This window comes from Schistocerca piceifrons, chromosome 2 (genome assembly GCF_021461385.2).
Source record: "Schistocerca piceifrons isolate TAMUIC-IGC-003096 chromosome 2, iqSchPice1.1, whole genome shotgun sequence".
In the NCBI taxonomy this organism is placed as follows: Eukaryota; Metazoa; Arthropoda; class Insecta; order Orthoptera; family Acrididae; genus Schistocerca; species Schistocerca piceifrons.
Window position 1 is genome coordinate 879,017,776 of NC_060139.1, and position 21,361 is coordinate 879,039,136.

The window sequence follows — 21,361 nt, forward strand, 5'->3', positions numbered from 1 at the left end:
AAAAATCAGTCAGATTAGGTGCACATTAGCCTGCCACTCACCACAGCCAATGTGTTATGCACTGCTCTCTGTCCTACGCCACAAGTTACCTCTGAAACGCCATACAGCCTGGTGGAAGACAGGCTTTGTTAGAATGAACATCGAGGCATCTGTCGAATGTCACACCAGTGTATGGGCGTGAAGCGCGAAGTCCAGTGAAAGTCATGAAAGCGGATACAACACAGATGTTAACAGGGGAGAGATGCAATTATATTGAAAGCTATTTACACATAATGTACCTTAAGTCATTATTACAAGTAACTAGAAGCATTATCACTCTTGGGCTCACAATGTATTAAAGAGCTTTGATTTCATCATAGCGAGAGAGAGAGAGAGAGAGAGAGTAAGACCTAGAAATCTTAGTGATATGTTTCATAATAAATCCCAAAATATCGTCAAACGACAGAAACTGATTGTAGTCAGTGCTGGAAGTCATTAATAGTAGATACTCATAATAATGTAATAATGACATCAACCAGAGTCACAGTGGTTGTAGTTACACTCACTGTTATAAGTGGAAACTACCAAATAATGTGAGATTTGTAACTAATAAGTCAAATCATTAAAAATTAATTAATTTATAATGGCCGTTTATTGGTACAGAGTTCACAAATGATCTACTGACTGCTGCAGAAGAGGAACTCGAACACCGCCAACAAAATTTCTGAGGTTGTCCGAGGATATTTTCTGAGAAACTGTGACGGCTGATCATGGCAAGCAGTTCCGAGGACTACTAGGTAACTAACAAACTACTCGTCTGACTGATACTCGGTTAATTACCATCAGTCTGGGGCTCGTATACGATAGGATTCGTAGAGGAAATAGAGAAGATCGAAAAGAGCAGCGTGTTTCGTCACTTTTTCATTTAGTAACAAGCGCATACCAAAACATACAAATTAAAAAATTAATGCACTAACCCTCACACGATATTATAACGGGGTTTACTGCAGGGTAAGGAGTGGGCGACTAGTTCTCTTCTGGAGTTGGCGATGAAGTCGGTGAGAAAGGCAACCAGTCAGTTGATAGAAAACCTTATTGATGAACACGAACAGACGAGGTTCACCACATCTAGAACACACAGGCTGCAGATGGCGGGAGGTGATCATAGGACCCCTGCACACCTGCAGTGGCGTCTAAATGAAGGCATTCCCCGTGTACGGTAACGGCGGCGGGGCTGCTACGGTTGCTGGGTAGTGGTGCAGCACCGAGGCGACGTCCCTGTGCCCGGGTTGGACATTCAGGCAGAGGTTGTTGGTTTGTGGCCTGGCGGAAGCAGTGTCAAAGATGCAGCGACGACCGCCACAGGCTGTGTGTCATCGGACGGCTCAGTTGCGATGACCTCCCGATGGGCTGATCCTGGGGGTTGAAATCACGTTCCCACGTGCTGACGGTTGAACAGCTCACTTCGACATATCTGGAGCAGGAATGGTGGCCTGATGTGGAGTCCCTCACACTGAAGCATTGTCTGAGGAAGCCTTGTCTGGTGACGTTGCTGAGCTGGTAGGCCACTGGCTTGTATCTGCGGCCTGGTCTCTGTTGCTCGGCTACAGTCCCGGCTTTCGGTGTTTCAGCCGCTACACTACTCTGATGGGGCTGCTGTTACTGTGGGATACTGTAGCAGTATTGCGTCATTGTGCTATTCTTCCACTCCATTCAATGAACGTTTTCATAAGGTGCATATTGGCCAAATCTTGATCAACCAAACTATCCATATTTCAGTTACCACAAAAGGGCAAGGTATACTCAGACATGAGGTGCATATTGCGGAAATCTTGATCAACGAAACAATCCATATTTCAATTGTTACAGATGACAAGGTACACTCAGTACAGTCCCGGAGACGCGCGAAGATTACAGCTGTATCTCACTATGATTAGACAGATGCTGGATTATAAGGCGTACCCAGGGGCATATATGGAATCAGATCATAATTTAGTAGTGAAGAGCTGAAGTTACAGAGACTCGCATGGAAGAATCGGTGTGGAAGTGCAAAAGTACTGAGGAAGGATGAGATGTATTTGATGTCGGCTAAATACGTGGCTATTAACATAAGGAATATCACAGTAGGCAGCTGAGTTGAACGGGGGTGGACATCTCTAAAATGAGCAATCGCAGGTGTTGGACAGACAAACATAGGTAAGGGGAAGCTTACTGAGAAGAAATCTTGCGTAACAGAAGAAATACTTCAGTTGACAGTAGGAAATACAAAAATGTTTTGGTAACTACAGGAATACAGCAGTATAAATCACTCGGGAATGAAATAAATAGGAAGTTCCGAGAACGAACATAAGTATTCTAGAAAAGTGTGATGACCTCAACCCACAGGAAAAATAATTATCAAAATCTGAATTGTGAAGTCATTCAAAATTCTAGTTGGAAAACCACACTCTTTGTTATACTTCTCAATTGGTCACGATCCCACTTTGTTTATGAAGTGAAAACTCTAATATTCACGAGAAACTGCTCTGAAATTAACCTGAACCGACAAAATTGTGTATATATTCTCTGAAACTTCAAAGGAATTAGAAAAAGTGACAAAATTTGGTGACTCACACACGATACTGTTAACAATCGCATGAACACTCTACCCACTTTTGAGTATAACCAGTGTCTCTTAATACTACGACTCGTAGCAATACAATATCAAAAAAACTTTTATTACTGGGTAAAGAGTCACTACGTGATTTGACAGCTGACATTTATAATTCCCGCTCACGTCAGGAAAAGCACCAATACGGGAATAGCAGCTGTTACATTATTGGTCAGAACGCAAGCAATTATGGCAGTCGCCGTAATTTTCGCGCGAAGCCATATTTCGCGACAAAATACTCTTATTAGTTACTGTCATATATCTAGTCTCATAACAATACATAAAACTACATAAAATAACTACAATAATTTTGACATGCAAGGAGAATTAGTCCTAATGAGAAGAGGAAGTTTATATTTACTGGTGTTTCAACAATGACTACCAGGCAACTTTTAATTCACTGATTGTAATTTTATTTTCGTTAGCAGAAAGCAAACAAACTAAACAAAGAATTTAATTAAACAGAGTCTGTAATTCTTATACTTTTAATAGAGAAAGGAAGTTTCTAGGTCAGGGGATAGCGTTCAGCGAAATCCCTTAACTTTTTGTTGCATACGAAGCGTTGCGTTATGCAGCACGATGTCGGCGGGTTACGATGATGAGAGCAGGATACAGACAGTTCCGCTGGTTAATCTTCTCCGGCGAAATGCAAATAAAGTTCCGGCACAGCTGTATCATTAACCCCGTGGTGATTAACAAACCACAAGACGCCAGTATACGAACGTTGTTGACATGTCTTCTCTTTCAAAGTACATGGCGTAGACATCGCTCGTTTTTACACTTTATGCACTGTCCGTGACGCTATCGTCCATAATTACACGGTTCGTCACATTCATATAGTCTTAGCCACAAATACACAGTTCATAGAATTGTTCATGTATGTGAAGCACACCGTAAACAATGTCCACTCTGTTCTCGCATTTCAAACTTCGACAACGTCACTGAAAGCCATTTATATCGCACAGTTAATTAGTCTTCACTTTCACGGCTTGATAGAATCTGGTATACAACAGTTCCACCACCCAAAACCAATACCAGCAAAGTTCATTCGAATAAAGGCACAGTTCGTGTCGGCCACAACAAAGTAATGTTAGCGGCACTTTCACAGTCCGGTTTATTTGCTCGCGATGGCATTACATATCGCAGTGGTAAAGAGAATTAACAATCTGATAGTTCGGTATCACTGTCCATACAAGTACGTATGCTTTTCATGAAACACATTACTATTTTTCCTGCGCACGCTTCACAGACACGCCACCCACCATTCCCTCTACTACACAACAACCTTTCAACTCTCGATATCACTATCGCTGTCCCCTGTCTATAGATGTTATATCGTTATCGTAAATTACATAAACCTTTATAAATGTTATTGACTGCATTTTTCACAGTTAATACTATTCCAAAAGAGAACTTTAGAAACTTTACCACAGGTACAAAGCAAGAAACATATTTATCCATTGGAAGACGAAATAATCACAATTACATCTTTACATTTAAAAACCACAGTAGAATGTTACATAATCACAATTAGAAATGCCCATATGAACAAAAAAAAAAGAATAGAAATCCAAAGAAAATCACGAAAAAAAATTTTATATGCCTAATTAGCAATGCCTTCACAAAAGCCACCAAATATATTGCATCTACCTTCGTACATCTCTCGCGAAAAGACCATGAAGGCAAAATTAGAGTAATTCGAACTCACGCGGAGGCTTACTATCAATCGTTCTTCTCGCACACCATTCGTAACTGGAAGAGGAAAGGGGGAATGGGCATGGGTACACAAAGTACCCTCCGCCTCTGGTTTGAGGACCCAGTGCCTCTTTGAAATGCTATAATGTAATAATGATTTATTCGGTTGGTTGAACCAATTACCTTTGTTTCTTAAAGATACGTTCACACCACTAAAATAACCTGAAATATTAAATCAAAAAACGTACAACACAAAACGCAGAGCAATACACAACCCTACCCGCAAAAGAACCCGTGATGCGGCTGCCGTTGCTATGGGATCAGTTCAGCACAATGTCTTCGTGCTGCTATTCCATTGCATTCAGTGGACCTATACGCAATATACATATCGACCAGTTTTTCATCCGTAAATCTATTCACACTTCAATCGCTATTAATAAACAATTAAGACTGCCAGGAAAGAAACAACACCATGAACTGTGACAAAACCAAACAGTACTGAACGTAGCCTTGAGTGCAAAGAGTGCAGAGGGCACTGCTGTTGTCAACAAAAAATACCATGAGTGTAAGTAACAAGTTTGTTTTGCAGACGAGAAACACAGTTCATACATCAGATTGCATTAGACAGTAATATATTCCGTTTTATAAATAACATTTTTATATCGTGGAAACTTCATCTGTCATCATTTTCATCGCCACATTTCTTTCCTTCTTCAGGATGTTAATCAACGACGTGATAGCAATTCCTGCGACTGCTTTCTTTGTTCACCCTCATTATTAGCCTTTGACTTCCTCTTCCACATAAAGGTCTACGCTATACTTTTATGTCCATAGCGGTCTTCAGCAATGCGCTACCGCTTGTCTCCTCTCCTCAGCACAGCAGTGCCCTCGCTCCAGAAATCAATACAGGACCAAGTGTGGAAGCGCTCTGCGCAGTTCGTGACGTCATGAGGAGTGAACATCGTAGTGTGAGGTCAAAGAGATGTTAAAGTTTCTGATGAATGTGTACTTCAGGAAAGGTTGAACATTGTATTCATAGAGCAAGAGAATTGTTTGTAAGTCCGTAAATTTATGCTTGGCTAGTCAGCGACGGTTGTAAATTATCCAGTACTCCTATGGCAAAGTGTGTCAAAGTTAAGTAAATTTTTTGTTCAATAATGTAATAAAATGAACTAATATTTCATGTGCTCTACTTTGATGAGCCTTCAGATGTTCTATTTTCACACCGCCACATCTCGTCACGTAAAGCACTGATTTGAGTAATGAAAGAGACCAAGAGCCATTTATTTAACAATGTATAATATTTAACTACGCATTGTAATGATGTATTTTGACGATTTACAAGGAGAAATGAATCCAGCGCCACTGACGCGCCTAAAAGACTATAGACTAATTCAGCGTGCATGTAAAAACACCGATACTAAAGACAGACTCTGAAGACATTTGAATATTACAAAAAACAAGCGCACAACCCATCGTCCAATGCCGGACGACATCTCTCTCTTTTTCTCTCCTGTATAATACGGACGCACCATTACATAGGCGTCATTATAAGATTTGTAATTTGTTTAAATCTATTGAGATATACTATTACTTTGTTGTATGTGAGACTAGTATGCGTGAAAAACGCAGAGTGGTTAATGAATGAACATATCTACGTCATTTCTAAACTTTTCAAACCACTCAGGCTCTGTCATGGTTACTGATTTAAGTCTTAACATGTTATATGTGTTTTAAATCCAAGCTCGTAATTATAGTGTCAATTACTCTAAATCTGTGTCTGCTTTGGTTGTTGGACAACCTTAATCATTTACTTTCTATGTCCCAACTTTTTTTCACAGAGCCAGCCGTGTCCGATGTGTCATTGTGTGTACAGAACAGTCGAGGCCGACGTTAACATACTATTTATATCCCCCCCCCCCTTGTAATATTCTTGAAACTCAGTTTTAAACTGGCCCTGAGGTACATTTTCAGTGTGAGTGACGTCTCAAGTTGCACATCACTCGCACAAAGCCTCGCTGTTCCGCGCTGGTACGGAAAAGGGAGCCACGCAAGTATATGTTGCTTCCCCTTCTCAATCTGATGTTTAGTAATGATAATATTTCCTTTCACCTGATGTTCTCGTGATCCACAGCCTTCTCCCAGAGCAATCAAAGAATCCACAGTTACGGCCGGGCGAAAGGCACAACAATTTAGATTTGAATCACTAATTGCAGAAACAGCATTAGTCCATGCATGTTGATTTTGAGAAAAACGGAAAAATAAGTTTCTGGGCCTGAGTGTTTTATTTTCTTTGGCAGCTCTATTTTACCTTGAACGGCACAGTTTCTGGTGATGTCCAGACACTATTTTAAATGGTGTAATGATTAGATTATATAATGATTTAAATACGCAAAGTTCGTGGACATGTGCTGTTTCTGAAATCAATTGTTTTCCAGAAATGTAAGTCTGTGTTATTCAGCAATTTATTTGTAAATTTATTATTTTCAATAATAAAATTGTTTTTATTAGGCTACATAACAGTTTCCGAAGATCAGCTATATTATTTGTCACTACCAAAATTTTTATTTTATGTGTACTTAACAGATTCAGAACAACTACTTTTGACTACAAATTACAATCATGTAAATAGCAAGCTTAGTGAAATATTGCTTGTACCAATGTCTATTATTCACCGTCAGGCCCTCTGCTGTCTACTGAAGGCCAGTTGTAGAGAGCTCTGTAAAAGGATAGGTGCTCTTCAGGAATGTACGACTCCAATTTCTTGAGGTCAGTTATTTTCTTCTCACTTAGTGGTACACATTTATCGTATGCTGCAGCCATCGGTAGAGTTACTATTGTTTTTAAATCAAGAAGTATACGAAAAGTGTGCGTTACCAGGCTTCCAATGTATGGTTTTACAATGACGTTCCCAATACACTCACTGTTATATTCAAATTCCATGAATTCTGAAACGGTGAAGGATTGTTTCTCATTCCTTGTGAGCACTTCGCTGTTCATTGTTTCCAAAGACAAGGCATTGCGTTTGTAAAATTTAGGCCACCATTGTTTGAAAGCCAGTACAAACTCTGTTGAAACAACTTTAACCTGGTATTTGTTAAAGTTACTTGCAGCAACAATAAGTTCTACAAACTGTATGATGCTATAAATCCTATCGACAGCTCGAATTTTCCTATTTATCACTGCAAAGTCCCTGTGACAGGGTAAGAATGAATGGCCTCTGACCGGGAAATAACGATAAATTCTGAGTAAACTCTGAGATGCTGCAACTACCATGACGAACCTGACCATAGTATTATTCTTATTCTGCCCTGGGCAGCCATCTGAAAATATACGCAGGTATTTTATGTTTGGTGGCAACTAGTTTCGTATGTAATCCAGCAGAAACGTGCAGACTTCATCGAGACCCTTCTTTGCTACACCTTCGTGATAAATTTAGAATGTTGCATATCCTGTCTTCAGGTTGTGGATATTGAATACATTAACATTGAGTTGCCGAAGGTAGAAAACTTCCTGAACTGGAATGGTAGGAAGGGACAGATTTTGCATAAAATCTATGGCAATACCTGCAACATCCTCGTCTTTTTGACACAATACTTGTACTTCACGAATACGAGCAGAAAACTTTGCAGCCCTGCGTTTATGAACCATCATTTCTGCAGCGGCAACCCTCTTAACCTTTTCATTCAGTGTTTTGTTTCATAATTTATTTTGAAGCGCTTCACAAGTACCACATGTGTCAACTTGTGGTCGACCAAATGGAAGTGAAAAACATTTTTTTGAATATTTTTAAATAAAATTCGCACTTAGTATTACTTGCTTGGGAATGTCGTAATCTGAACTGCTCATGCACGATTTTGACATTAAATTGGCTGTTTAAATAATGCTGTTCTCTTGTGCCATAGTGAGTAATTTTTTGGGGATAGGAATTTGACGTGACCAATTGTCAAACTTATTTCTGCACCACCGATTTGATTTCCCGATGCATTTTCACCCCTCTGGTCACTAGGCGACTTTCCACAAGCAAGTAGATTGTTTATCCTCCTTACCCTTTGGTTTGTGACACCATGGATACTTAAAAAAGCTTTCTTGCATACCTCTGATCGTCGAGTGCTGGAATTAATAAAATACTGAAAATCGTTGCACGATATCTACAAAATTACACAGATATTTCAGACACTCAATAAATCATTAGTTTACTATTTTACTGGCGTATTAGAACATTACTTACTTGCAGTCCACACCAATGCTTTTCTCTGAAACTAACTTTCCACTGTAGTTTTTGTACTCTAAACATTTAATTCGCGACCTTTTCATGATTTCACGCTGATACTCAACATTTTTTACACCTTTTTCCTCTTTTTACTTTCACCACCATGATGTAGATCCATATCTTCCGTGTTCAACATCGCTGTGCTTCACAACGAAAAACCGTTGCAACACAGAGATGATATTACACAACAGGCTAGCCAACGTTGGCTGCAGAAACAGCACTAGTCTTGGACAAGTGTTCTTACTCCTCTCACTCATAACGTCGGGATCTAGTTTGTCCCATTAAGAATGATGGACGAATGTTGTTTCTGCATTCATTCGATAGAGGGAGCGCCATAACATGGAAATCAGCTCTTACTTCAATTTAACCAAAAAGTGGACAAATGTTGTTTCTGCAATCAGTGATTCATTTGTTTGAGCACTTTGGAAACTTTTCCGCCCCATCCTCCTCCCTCCCGGCCAACCAACGCGTCATACGATTCTGTGTCGCTGCTGTTCGCTTCAGCTAACCCAGTACTGATTGTTTCCCTTTAAAACAAATTACCCTACAACACTCCAGTTTATCAACTTGCTGCAACGTTTTGTTTTGGCTTCTCTAGCCATTTGTAAGGTACTGTGGAACAGGAATTTCAATTTATATCAGGTCTGTAGACAAGTAAACAACAAATTAATTACGTAACATTGTTTTTTCGAGGCGGTATTGAAAAGTAAATGATTACCCGTGTTAAATAATCACAACGACGCATTGACGTGTGTTGTGTCGTGTGTGTAGGCACGAGTCCCGCACGTCGTGCTGGTGTGTTCGGCGTGTTCGTGGTTGTCGCCGCTGTTGCCGGTGGGGGTGCTGTTGGCAGCCACGGGACCCACGGCGGGCTACCCGCTACGTCAGGACAGCGCTTCAGACTTCCTGTGCTACCCGCAAGGTGCCGCCTTCTACGCCTCTGTCCTGCTGCCAACCGCTGCCTGCGTCGTAGTCAACGCCGCCATCTTCCTCTACCTGCTGTTCACAGTGCTCTTCCCGGCTTGCACCTGTGGAAGCGGCGTTGTCGTTACCAGGTATTCCGCACTTGTCAAAGATACGAACTCACAGTTACTGTAATCTCACCAGACCAAATATTAATCACCCTATTAAAGGAGCACACCGGTCGTTTCGTAGCACCGTACAGCTGGTTCTACTGGCGTAGGACGTGGCAATGACGTGAAATGCACATGGCACTGGAGTAAGATGGCTCAACGGGAGACGATGAGACCGATAAAGACGAGCTATTATGTGAGGAAGTCCCCATGACCAAGCCATAAGTCAAATTGTCCGATTTCTTCGTGTACCGTTGCTCACTCGTCTACCTGATTACATGGAATGGTATACTACTCACAGTCACGTTACAGGCAAGAAGAACAGTGGGTGTATAAAGGTCCCATCCTAGCAGACAGAAGATGAGCAGCAAGCGTTGTCCATGAGAACTGATTTCAGACTCGGCAGAAACTGCTGCTGTCGGTGAATGCAAGTCCAGCCTCCGCCATTTTCCGAGTGAATATTCTACATCTACATCTACATTTATAATCCGCAAGCCACCTAACGGTGTGTGGCGGAGGGCATTTTACGTGCCACTGTCATTACCTCCCTTTCCCGTTCCAGTCTCGTATGGTTCGCGGGAAGAACGACTGCCGGAAAGCCTCCGTACGTGCTCGAATCTCTCTAATTTTACATTCGTGATCTCCTCGGGAGGTATAGGTAGGGGGAAGCAATATATTCGATACCTCATCCAGAAACGCACCCTCTCGAAACCTGGACAGCAAGCTACACCGCGATGCAGAGCGCCTCTCTTGCGGAGTCTGCCACTTGAGTTTGCTAAACATCTCCGTAACGCTATCACGCTTACCAAATAACCCTGTGACGAAACGCGCCGCTCTTCTTTGGATCTTCTCTATCTCTTCTGTCAACCTGACCTGGTACGGATCCCACACTGATGAGCAATACTCAAGTATAGGCCGAACGAATGTTTTGTAAGCCATCTCCTTTGTTGATGGACTACACTTTCTAAGGACTCTCCCAATGAATCTCAACCTGGCACCCACCTTACGAACAATTAATTTTATATGACCATTCCACTTCAAATCGTTCCGTAGCATACTCCCAGATATTTTACAGAAGTAACTGCTACCAGTGTTTGTTCCGCTATCATATAATCATACGATAAAGGATCCTTGTTTCTATGTATTAGCAATACATTGTGAAGGCCACTGTATTCAGTGGAAATAAGAACATGGATACCTCGTAAGGGCCATTGATCACAGTAACACATGAAACTGCACCCCTGGACCATGTAACGCAAAAAATTGGCTGTATACATGCAGTGTAGTCTGACGATGTTTTTCTCCTTTCAAACGACGCAAGGCATCGAGTGAACCTACAGCTCAAGAAGACGGTTGTCCCACAGTGTGGAGAGCATATCCTTCAGATAAGAAATGATTCTTTTTGGTTTTGGGGTTGTTTTCCATACCATGACTTGGGCCGACTCATTCAAATTACCGTAAACATCAACCAGGATATAGAAATGAAGACTTTCGCCGTGTATTTCACTGATAAAATCTTCTCGGTTTATCAGCCAAGTCGTGACGTCATGTTTTCATAACGTTTCGACGAGTTTCTTACTCGTCATCTTCAGATGAAATGAAGGTTCCGGGTAGTAAACGCATCGAAACATTGTGAAGAAACATCACGACTCAGCTGATAATATCAGAAAATTCTTCAATGAATCAGGATGTTTACGTCAACATTGTCAGTGACCAATTGTTACCTTTTTCCTACATCTTCTTGATGAGCAGAGATGTGCTAATGTATTACTTTTCGGTGTAAGTTATTCCGATTATCGTTATTTTTCGGTAACAAATATTTTTGGTAGTTATTTGTGACAGTGAGAAATAACAGTTTATGAATATATCCTTCCCTCTCTTATGACGAGTGAGCTGTAGATGGAATCTTCCAAGGCGACAACAGCCATTTTCACAGGGCTGCATGCTTTCGTTCTTGCTTTGACGAACATTCGGGTACAGAATTGCACCTTGACAGACGTGTTAAATTATTCAGTCTTCCTCCGATAGAAAATGTTTGGGAATATTTGGAACAGTGAATGAAATATAACAGTCCACATTCTTGCAGTACGATAGATCACTGATTAACAAACAGCACTACAAGACGTTCCGCCTACGATCCAGCAGAGTACAAAGTCACGTTTGCTCCCGAAATCGTGGCCTAGTGGCAGGTGCTGGCGCCTTAAACGCCCTGTACCGTCGTTGTATGGCGTTTCCAGCCACGTGTTACTGTCTTTGATTTGTTGCCCAAGATACCCTCTACAACCTCTCGCAGTTCGTCTCACCATTTCTGGGAGGCTCTGTATTACTTAGGAGAAATTTCACTTAGGCATAAACATACTGGGAAGCAGCAGTTAGTAACCCCAGTTTCTTCAAGAGGCCTCTACATGACGTTCTTGGGTATACACAACTGGTATTTTATATTGCACGCTTTTAGACTCGGACTACTCTATGAATTATCCCAAAAAATTACGATATTATGGAATGAAACTAAGCGAAGTATACCAGCCATTTTGTTTTTATATTCCCTGTCTCCGGTAATATTTGGATCGCCAATAAGTATTGTTTAACCCTTCGATTGGTGAGTGCCCTCATTGCCTTAAAACGAGTGTTAAAAGCTGGTATTAAAGGAAATGTAATCAAATTTTGAAGGGTTGGTGGCACAGAATAAGTAATAAACTACTTATTTTGATATTGTGACCTTGATTTTAGTCTAATACGAGACACAATATTATAAATTACTGTATAATTTTCGAGAATTGAATAATGAACTGTCAATTTCACTGAGCCACACCAGATTATTTGCTCATTAAAAGTAATACTCTGCACAAATAACTCCCCCTTGTTCTTTGCATATATTATTTGTGCATTTGCAGAATGATTGATCACTTTTCGGTCTAATCGACATGGGCCAATGAAGCATCTTCTTTTCGATGATCTTCTTTCCGCAAACTTCGTCTGTTCGCGAGAAATTCCAAAGCGTTCTCCATGTGAGAAAAGTTCTGCTTTCATTAACTCTTGCTTCTGTGTAGTTCGCATGTTACTGTGAAAATAATCAAAAGATATTTATTGCTTTTAAATCCAATACATTTGTCCATAAGACAAATATTCGATCATCTTGACTGTCCCTTTCAAGCCTATGTACGTGCCTTATGGTGAAAGAGAATCAATTCCTGATTTACATTCATTATAGAATAAAACCTTCCCTTACTTGTTATTAAGTCTTTCACCTAGAGTGGTGCTTTGCTGCAGAGACTTAGCAGTGTCGTACAACGTATAACCGTCAAATTGTCTTTCCGATGAAAATGATGGATATAAAACACCTCTGGAGGTGAAACCATTCATTTTGAGAGGATTTTCCTTTTTGTTTTCACTCCTTCTTACTGAATAATGTGATATATTCACGATATTGTGTATTTGTATTCTACTGATTGTTGGCAGTGATTTACTCTATTGTGTTCCATCATAACCAGTAAGGAAATGAGCAATTCCGTAGTCTGTATCACGTAATTATTCGTTGCTTGTTTCACTTGGGACGATGTAAGGCGTCAGCTCGTTTTCCTGACTGCTATTAGTCTCTTACTGTCTGCTATCTTCTTGATCAAAGAGAGCTTTATCTTCAAGCTATTCAGTAATAGTTGATTCAAAATTCCGATAACTTGTGCTAACTTCTGATGATGTTCTTCCGCCTATTACAGATAGTAAGGTCTCTGTGTTTTAAGTAAGGAATAAAAGCATCGTACGTACATCTCGGGGGAAGCAATTGGTAGGAGACCACACCTTCACTGTTCCACCAGCTGGATAACATTATCTGCGCGCAGCTCTTTGCACGGGGAGTTGCTGCTTTGTTTGGGCTCAACCATTCCTTTCTTATCCGTACGTTAGCTTAAAGTTACCATTTCTCGTCCCCTAGCAATGGTACAGGATAGGGATCATCGGTGTTGTTCAAGAGCCAATTGATGACCAGCAAACAGAGATGCACCTAAGACCACCGGGAGAGTTTTGCGATTTTGGCTTAGAACATGAGGAGCCCATACACATGCAAATGTCGCACGATGGTGGAATTATCACAGTTCACCACATTTGCAGTTCTCGAGCACCTTTGCGTGGATCATTGTGGGTTAATGCGTTTAAACGATCTTCATCAAACCCAGAAGGTGTTCATGAACGTGGAGAGTCACCAATGTCAAATCGACCCTCCTTAAAAGGAGGAACCATTTTCTTGCCTTTCTCTGCCCAATGGCATTATCAAACTATTTCACAGCACGTTGGTGATATCTTTTTATCGCCTTTCTTATATAGAGGTTTAACTACAACATATTTCAGATACTCTGGAAATCTTCCAGTGATAAATGACTTGTTACGTAAATAGCTTGATATTTAACTAAACTCAAAAGCACACCCTTTAATTAATTCGTATGCCTTCCCATAATTTTGTGTAGTCATTTGTGTCAAATTGACATTGTAAACAGAAATAGATCCCAGTTCTCGGAAAGTGATTTCACCTCTCGCACGCACACTGACAGGCAGTTTGGTCAAAAATGACGTGCGGTGAGCACATTGGCAGTGTACCACTGCTGTACCTAAACAACATTCTGTGACCAGAGTCGAGTGGAAGGTATGGGAGTTCAGTTAGGTAACATGAGTCTTGCGACGGTTCTGGCAAAGAGAAGAATTAATCCATTATTTTATGTTTCGACATTAGGAATTTCCTCTCGGATGAATAAATTCAATAATGTTTGTTAGCATATGTATAAAAATTAATGATTACACTCGATTATCTTGGTGGTGCTTTATCTGAGTTCACAGGGTCTTCAGTCTCTTTGTACTTCAGAATTATTTTAAACGTAGTTTAAGAAGACGTAATGGTTTACGGATAGAGGTACCAAGTCAAGTACTGGAGTTTTTTCTTTTTTCGTTGGTGTACGTTGTTATTGCAGTTGCATTACTGCCATGTGTTCAGTAAATGACTATGGAGTCTTTCAAACGAAATGTTATGCACATTTGTGCCATTTCTGAAAGTAAATTGTTTGTGTAATTCCGAATCTAATGTGGTGATTAGCGAGCGCTTGATGGAGTCATTTGTTTCACTGGCTTATGTGCAACAAGGTCTGAAGAAGTGTACTCTCGACGAAAGAAGGATAATTTTTCAGAGTGTGTGTTGTTAATTTCAAGTCGGTCTCCGAATAAATTTAATTTGTCTGCTTGTGATAAAATTGGTTCTGTTTCAGAGTCATCAATGGACCTTTATTTTCTTTCTATTAGACAACAAGAAAAAGATCTTTACTACTCGTATACATGTAAATTCGAGTTTTTAAGAATGCATTTACAAATATGAACATACAGATAATGTTTTGTGTACGTACCCTGTTTCCATATGGAATACTTTTCCTGTTTCTCTATATTTTTCATTACTGTTGTTTTCCTTTCACCGTCTGTCGTCAGAATCCATATAGTCCTTATAGTAGAAAAGTTACTCACCTAGAACTTTTAGGACTGGGAATGTCGTGGTAAGGCCCAGCATTAATTAATTCTATGTGAATAGGTTGGTTTTGCTAAAAGTTTTTTGAGGCCAGAGAACAGATTTCCGTTGCAGAAAACTACGTATTCGTTTATTATTTGGTTTCCTTCGATTATGACTTTTTGTATTTTATAACTTTCTTCAGTTATTAGTTTTTAGGGGTGCCTGTTGTTGTGCCCGAGAGTTTTAAAGCCAGTGTTGATGGATATTCAGCAAATGTAGAATGACAGCTGTTACTTTCTAAGGCTCTTCTGTGTGAATGATATTAAAGTTCTACTTGTTTATTCAGTATAAATTGATTTGCATTTCTGGCACGTCAGTTGTTAAGTATCAGATGTGTTGTTTTTGTCTGTATTTGTACTGGTTGCCCTTAGTTTTCTCTGTGTTAGCTGTTCTGTAGGCTATTTTTAGTCCTTGTTTCTTGTGCACGTTTCCTACCCTTTGAGCTACTTTGTTGCCGTAAGCGAGAGTGCACCATCTGCTTGTTTTCGTGGGCGTTACACTTCTTCACTTCTACATTGTGATGTGAGTCTATATCTGCTCCTGGGCACGCCTTACAGCCCAATATCTGATTTAGGAATCTCTACCTGACCACGATGTAATGTAACTGATATCTTCCTGTATCTCCAGGCTTTTGCCAATACACCTCCTCCTCCAGTGAGTCTTGAACGGAGTATTCACTATTACTAGCTGAAATTTATGTTTCTCCTATCTCATCCCCAGTACCAAGCCCACATTCTCCCGCAGTCCTTTCTTCTACTCCTACCCCTACAACTGCATTCCAATCCCCCTTTACTAATGGATTTCCATCTCCCTTTACGTATTGAATTATCTGTTCAATATCCTCATATACTTTTTTCTATTTCTTCATTTTCTACTTGCGACGTCGGCATGTTCAAATGGTTCAGATGGATCTGAGCACTATGGGACTTAACTTCTGAGGTCATCAGTCCCCTAGAACTTGGAACTATTTAAATCTAACTAACCTAAGGATATCACACACATCCATTCCCGAGGCAGGATTCGAACCTGCGACCGTAGCGGTCGCGCGGTTACAGGCTGAAGCGCCTAGAACCGCTCCGCTCCGCCACTCCGGCCGGCACGTCGGCATGTTCACCGAACCATCGTTGTCGGCGTTGTTTACTGTCGATTTCGATGAAGAGAACCCTGTAAGTAAACTGTTCACAGTAACTCACGCTCTAGCCTACTTTCCTGTTCATAACGAATCCTACTCCCGTTATACGATTTTCTGCTGCTGTTGTTATTACCGTGTATTCATCACACCAGACGTTAGTAGCGGAAAATAACACGGGTGAAGTGTGCAAGGGGGCAGAGTAGAGGGGATGGGATGGGGAGACGCCAAACAATAGTCGTTTGTGTGGAAAAATTTTCTAGAACCGGTTCTGCTTGTACTTTATGGGTTAGCATGCGCCAGTTAATGAGTCTCACCTTCTAATACATTTTACGCTGTTACCGGTATTTCTGGCGGATGGGGCATTGGCATGTCCCATCGCCTTAAGCTATCTGTGTTGCATACGTACTGTTAGTGTCGACACTGGCACGCGTAATAATTTATTGGCCGACTTTGCTGTGTTTAACATCAGATTCGTGAATGTGAACAAACCGTGACTTCTGTGGAAAAAAAAAATTTTGATTTGTGCATGAAAAGGATGTAGTTGAGTGTGCTTTGTTGTTGGTATTTTGATAATCTACATTCGCCGATCACATTGTAATTCTGTCAGAGACAGCAAAGGACTTGGAAGAGCAGCTGAACGGAATGTACAGTATCTTCAAAAGGAGGATATAAGATGAACATCAACAAAAGCAAAACGAGGATCATGGAATGTAGTCCAATTAAGTCGGGTGATGCTGAGGGAATTAGATTAGACAATGAGACACTTAAAGTAGTAAAGGAGTTTTGCTATTTGGGGAGCAAAATGACTGATGATGGTCGAAGTAGAGAGGATATAAAATGTAGAATGCCAATGGCAAGAAAAGCGTTTCTGAAGAACAAAAATTTGTTAACATCGAGTATAGATTTAAATGTCAGGAAGTCGTTTCTGAAAGTATTTGTAAGGAGTGTAGCCATGTATGGAAGTGACACGTGGACGATAAATAGTTTGGACAAGAAGAGAATAGAAGCTTTCGAAATGTTGTGCTACAGAAGAATGCTGAAGATTAGATGGGTAGATCACATAACTAATGAGGAGGTATTGAATAGAATTGGGGAGAAGAGGAGCTTGTGGCACAACTAGACTAGAAGAAGGGAACGGTTGGTAGGAAATGTTCTGAGACATCGAGGGATCACCAATTTAGTATTGGAGGGCAGAGTGGAGGGTAAAAATCGTAGAGGGAGACCAAGAGATGAATACACTAAGCAGATTCAGAAGGATGTAGGTTGCAGTAGATACTGGGAGATGAAGAAGCTTGCACAGGATAGAGTAGCATGGAGAGCTGCATCAAACCAGTCTCACGACCGAAGACCACAACAACAACATGGCCATTGTCCTTTGTTGCAGAGAATCCTTTTCATCAATAGTTGCCATTTTCGCGTGGCATTTATTTACAGAAAAGCCACGGGTAGTAGTAGGCAAACGGTCCCTTCATTTACTAGGCCTTTATAAGTTGTCTCCTTTCGAAACAACCGACTGCTCTCAATTTGAATGAAGTGTAGTGTTTGAAGAAAGGTAGGGGTGTCCCAACATTCATCGCCACCCCGTTTTCCCAGGCACGTTGAGTGTTCATAGAAGTACTGCAGCATTGCTGCTGCTGCTGCAGCTGCTGTTGCAGCGGCGTATGGGCAGCGTGCTGGCTGGGATGGCGACGTGACGCAGCTGCTCTCTTGTTGCAGACACGGGCCCTCGCAGCTGCGGCGGCGCGCCCTCACCGCGGTGATGCTGTTCTTCCTGCTGGGCCTGCCATGGCTGCTGGGGCCGCCGGCCAGGGTGCCTGCACTCGCCTACCTCTTCTGCGTCGTCGCCACGCCGCAGGGGTAACTGCCTTCTCCACCTTCTCCTATACCTCATTGACCTTTCAGTTGGTTTTATGTTGTTCATTGTTCTTCAAGAGCGCTGTTATAATTAAGGGTGAAAGGGTACCAGCCACGAGTAGAGTTGTAAAAGTACCGTAGGCTACCGTAGACTACCATAAGTAAGTGTAGACCACGGTAGTATTCCTAGTAGATAACGTCGTATCCGCGTTGCCCATACGTTAGGTGCGTTGCATACCTATGGGCGTAACCTCCCCAGGATCGCTCTACGTAGACACTGTCTTACCTGTAAAAAAGGGGAGTGGTGAACCCTCTAGAAACTGTGTGAGTATATTTAAAGAGCTAGGTAAAGCACTGTCACTCACATCGTTATAGGCACTGAAAGCTAGAGCTAAAGACGGAGATAAGTTCAGCCGAAATTGTTGTGAAAGCCCTAAGAGTGTTCAGAAGGGGTAGGCTAAATACAGTTGGCCATGACGTGTCTGTTGCTGTTAGAAATAGTCATCTTGTAGCGAAATTGAAGTAGATTGTCTTGTGAATTAGCATGGTATAAATTATGTGTGTCTTTGGAAGTCAGATCTTGAAGGTGGCGAGATCTGGAGATATTGAATAAGAGTCTCTGATCGTTCTTTCCACCAACCTGTCCTCTTCTAAAATTGTGTCCCCAGTGCAGAAGACAGCTCGTCGGTCGTCGGCGGAGGCTGCTACACTGTCAATTCGAACCTGTGATTATGGTTTTTGCGGGATGCCACTTGCCCAACTTAGTCTCTGTATCTACAGAGTGCAAGATCTGTAGTACTGACAATGATGGTAGGCGACACTTCTCATTAATGTATTCTGTTTGGTTATTACACAAATATTCACACATTTACACTGTCCTTTACAACACTCGACATAGGTTTCTTAATTTTATGGTAACTTTTCCATCCAAAAATGCAGTCTTTCACACCTTACTATTCATTCTGCACATCGCAGAAATTATAAAGGAAATAAAATTTCACACGAAGGATTAAAACCCAAGGTGAAAAGAAATCAGTGAAAAGATCCGCTGATGGCTTTACTATCCTCTGTGAGAGTGAAGATCTGTTGAATGGGATGAGAAGTCTAAAGAGTAGAGAATATGGATTGAGGGTGAACTGTAGGAAAACGAAAGTAATAAGAAGTAGCTGAAATGAGATTACCGGAAAAACTTACATAAAAAGATTTACTGCTACCTTGGGAAGCAAAATAAGTTACGACGAACGAAGCAACGAGTTCTTTCAGAGCAAATTATCACAGGCAAAGGCGCATTGCTGGCTTTAACAAAACTACTCTTGTCAAACGTAGGCCTTAATTTGAGAAAGAAAATTCCGGAAATTAACACTTGGAGGACAGCACTGTATGGTAGTGAATCATGCATTATTGGAAAATTGGAAAAGAAGAGAATCGAATCGTCCCAGATGTGGTGCTATAGAAGGATGTTGAAAATTAGGTGCAATGATAAGATAAGAAATGAGGAGTTTCTCTGCACAATCGGGGAAGAAAGTAATTTGTGAAAAACACAGACAAGAAAAAAGGACAGGGCGACAAGACATACAGAAGGGTCCAAAAAATGTATCCACTGTTTAAAAGTCCATAACTTGCAACCTAATTGACGGAGTTGTCTCATTTTTTGTGAAAGTATAGCTTAAAGTCCAACTTAAAGATATCACTGAAGGTGTTCGAAATGGTCACCATTAACATCCACACACAAACTATGCCGCCGAACTGCAGCACGAACTACTGACTGCAGCGTGTTCAGTTGGATATTTGCACATGAATGTACGATGGATTCTTGAAGTTCATCTAATGTGCATGGCTTTTGTCGATAAACGACGTCCTTTAGTGTTCCCCACAGGTAAAAGTCCAGAGGCGTTAGGTCTGGGGAACGTGGTGGATACTCCTCAGCACTTCTACGGCCTATCCATTTTCCTTTTAGATTTTCGTCGACATACGCCAAAACACGGCTTTGATAGTGGGCTGGGGCACCATCTTGTTGAAAGTAAACTCTTCCGTCTCTATACAAGTCTCGAATGGCAGGTAAAATGGATGTCTGAAGCTTCTGAAGGTACACCTCACCGGTAACTTTGCCGGTGGAAGATAGATAGGCCGTAGAGGTTATGTGGAGTATCCACCACGTTCCCCAGACCTAAATCCTCTGGACTTTTACCTGTGGGGAACACTAAAGGACGTCGTTTATCGACAACAGCCACGCACATTGGATGAACTTCAAGAATCCATCGTACATTCATGTGCAAATATCCAACTGAACACGTTGCAGTCAGTAGTTCGTGCTGCAGTTCGGCGGCATCGTTTTTGTGTGTTCGAACACCTACAGTAATATCTTTAAGTTGGACTTTAAGCCACACATTCACCAAAAATGAGAAAACTCTGTCAATTTGTTTGCCAGTTATGGACTTTTAAACAGTGGATTCATTTTTTTGGACCCCTCTGTTTATTAAGACATCGTGAAAAACTTCCAGGGTACTAGACGGAGCTGTAGGATGCAAAAACTGTAGGGAAACACAGAGATTGTAATTCCTCCAACAAATAAATGAGGAGATTGTGTGCAAGTGCTAATACGTGATGGAGAAGGCATGAAGGAAGATTCGCAGCGGAACGCTTGAAACCATTCAGGAGACTGACTACGGATGAAAAAAAGGGACAGTTTTTTGCTACACTGTAGGAACTACTGCAACCAAACACAAGATTTTTAGAAATGATTTTATTGTATTGTTAGAAGTTTCGGGTCTGAGCGAATCTTGATATGGCAGCGTTGATTTCTTAGCAAGCTTTACACTTGTGTTCTAAAACATAACAATGTTACTGTGATTACAAAGTGTACGGGCCAAACTGGATAAAATAATATTTTTATGCCAAAATGGGTACAGCTCGTCGTTCCCATACTGGGGAAGGCTGTGAATCTGTTGTCAGTGTTTTTCAGTTCTTGGTTGTCGAAATGTCTTACCGATTTTTTCTGTCCTCTTAAATTAAGTCTCATAGTACATGTTTTGCAGTATCTATCACAGAAAAAATGTCAAAATGCGCTTCTACAAACAAAGTATTTTGACCCATGCGTAAAATATTCGAAATGCTTTCCGATTAATTAAATTCTGCAATACATTATTCCTGTTTTACTTTTGTT

The 21,361-nt window shown here is 41.0% G+C and overlaps 1 protein-coding gene across 1 annotated transcript in view; it reads left to right on the forward strand.

Moving 5' to 3' along the window:
* Nucleotides 1–21,361, forward strand: part of LOC124775959 — a 211,652-nt gene that overhangs the window by 181,621 nt on the left and 8,670 nt on the right. Inside the window, exons 12-13 of the mRNA XM_047250801.1 lie at nt 9,369–9,652; nt 18,061–18,201. Of these exons, the coding sequence (XP_047106757.1) occupies nt 9,369–9,652; nt 18,061–18,201 (425 nt within the window). The remainder of the gene's footprint in view (nt 1–9,368; nt 9,653–18,060; nt 18,202–21,361) is intronic.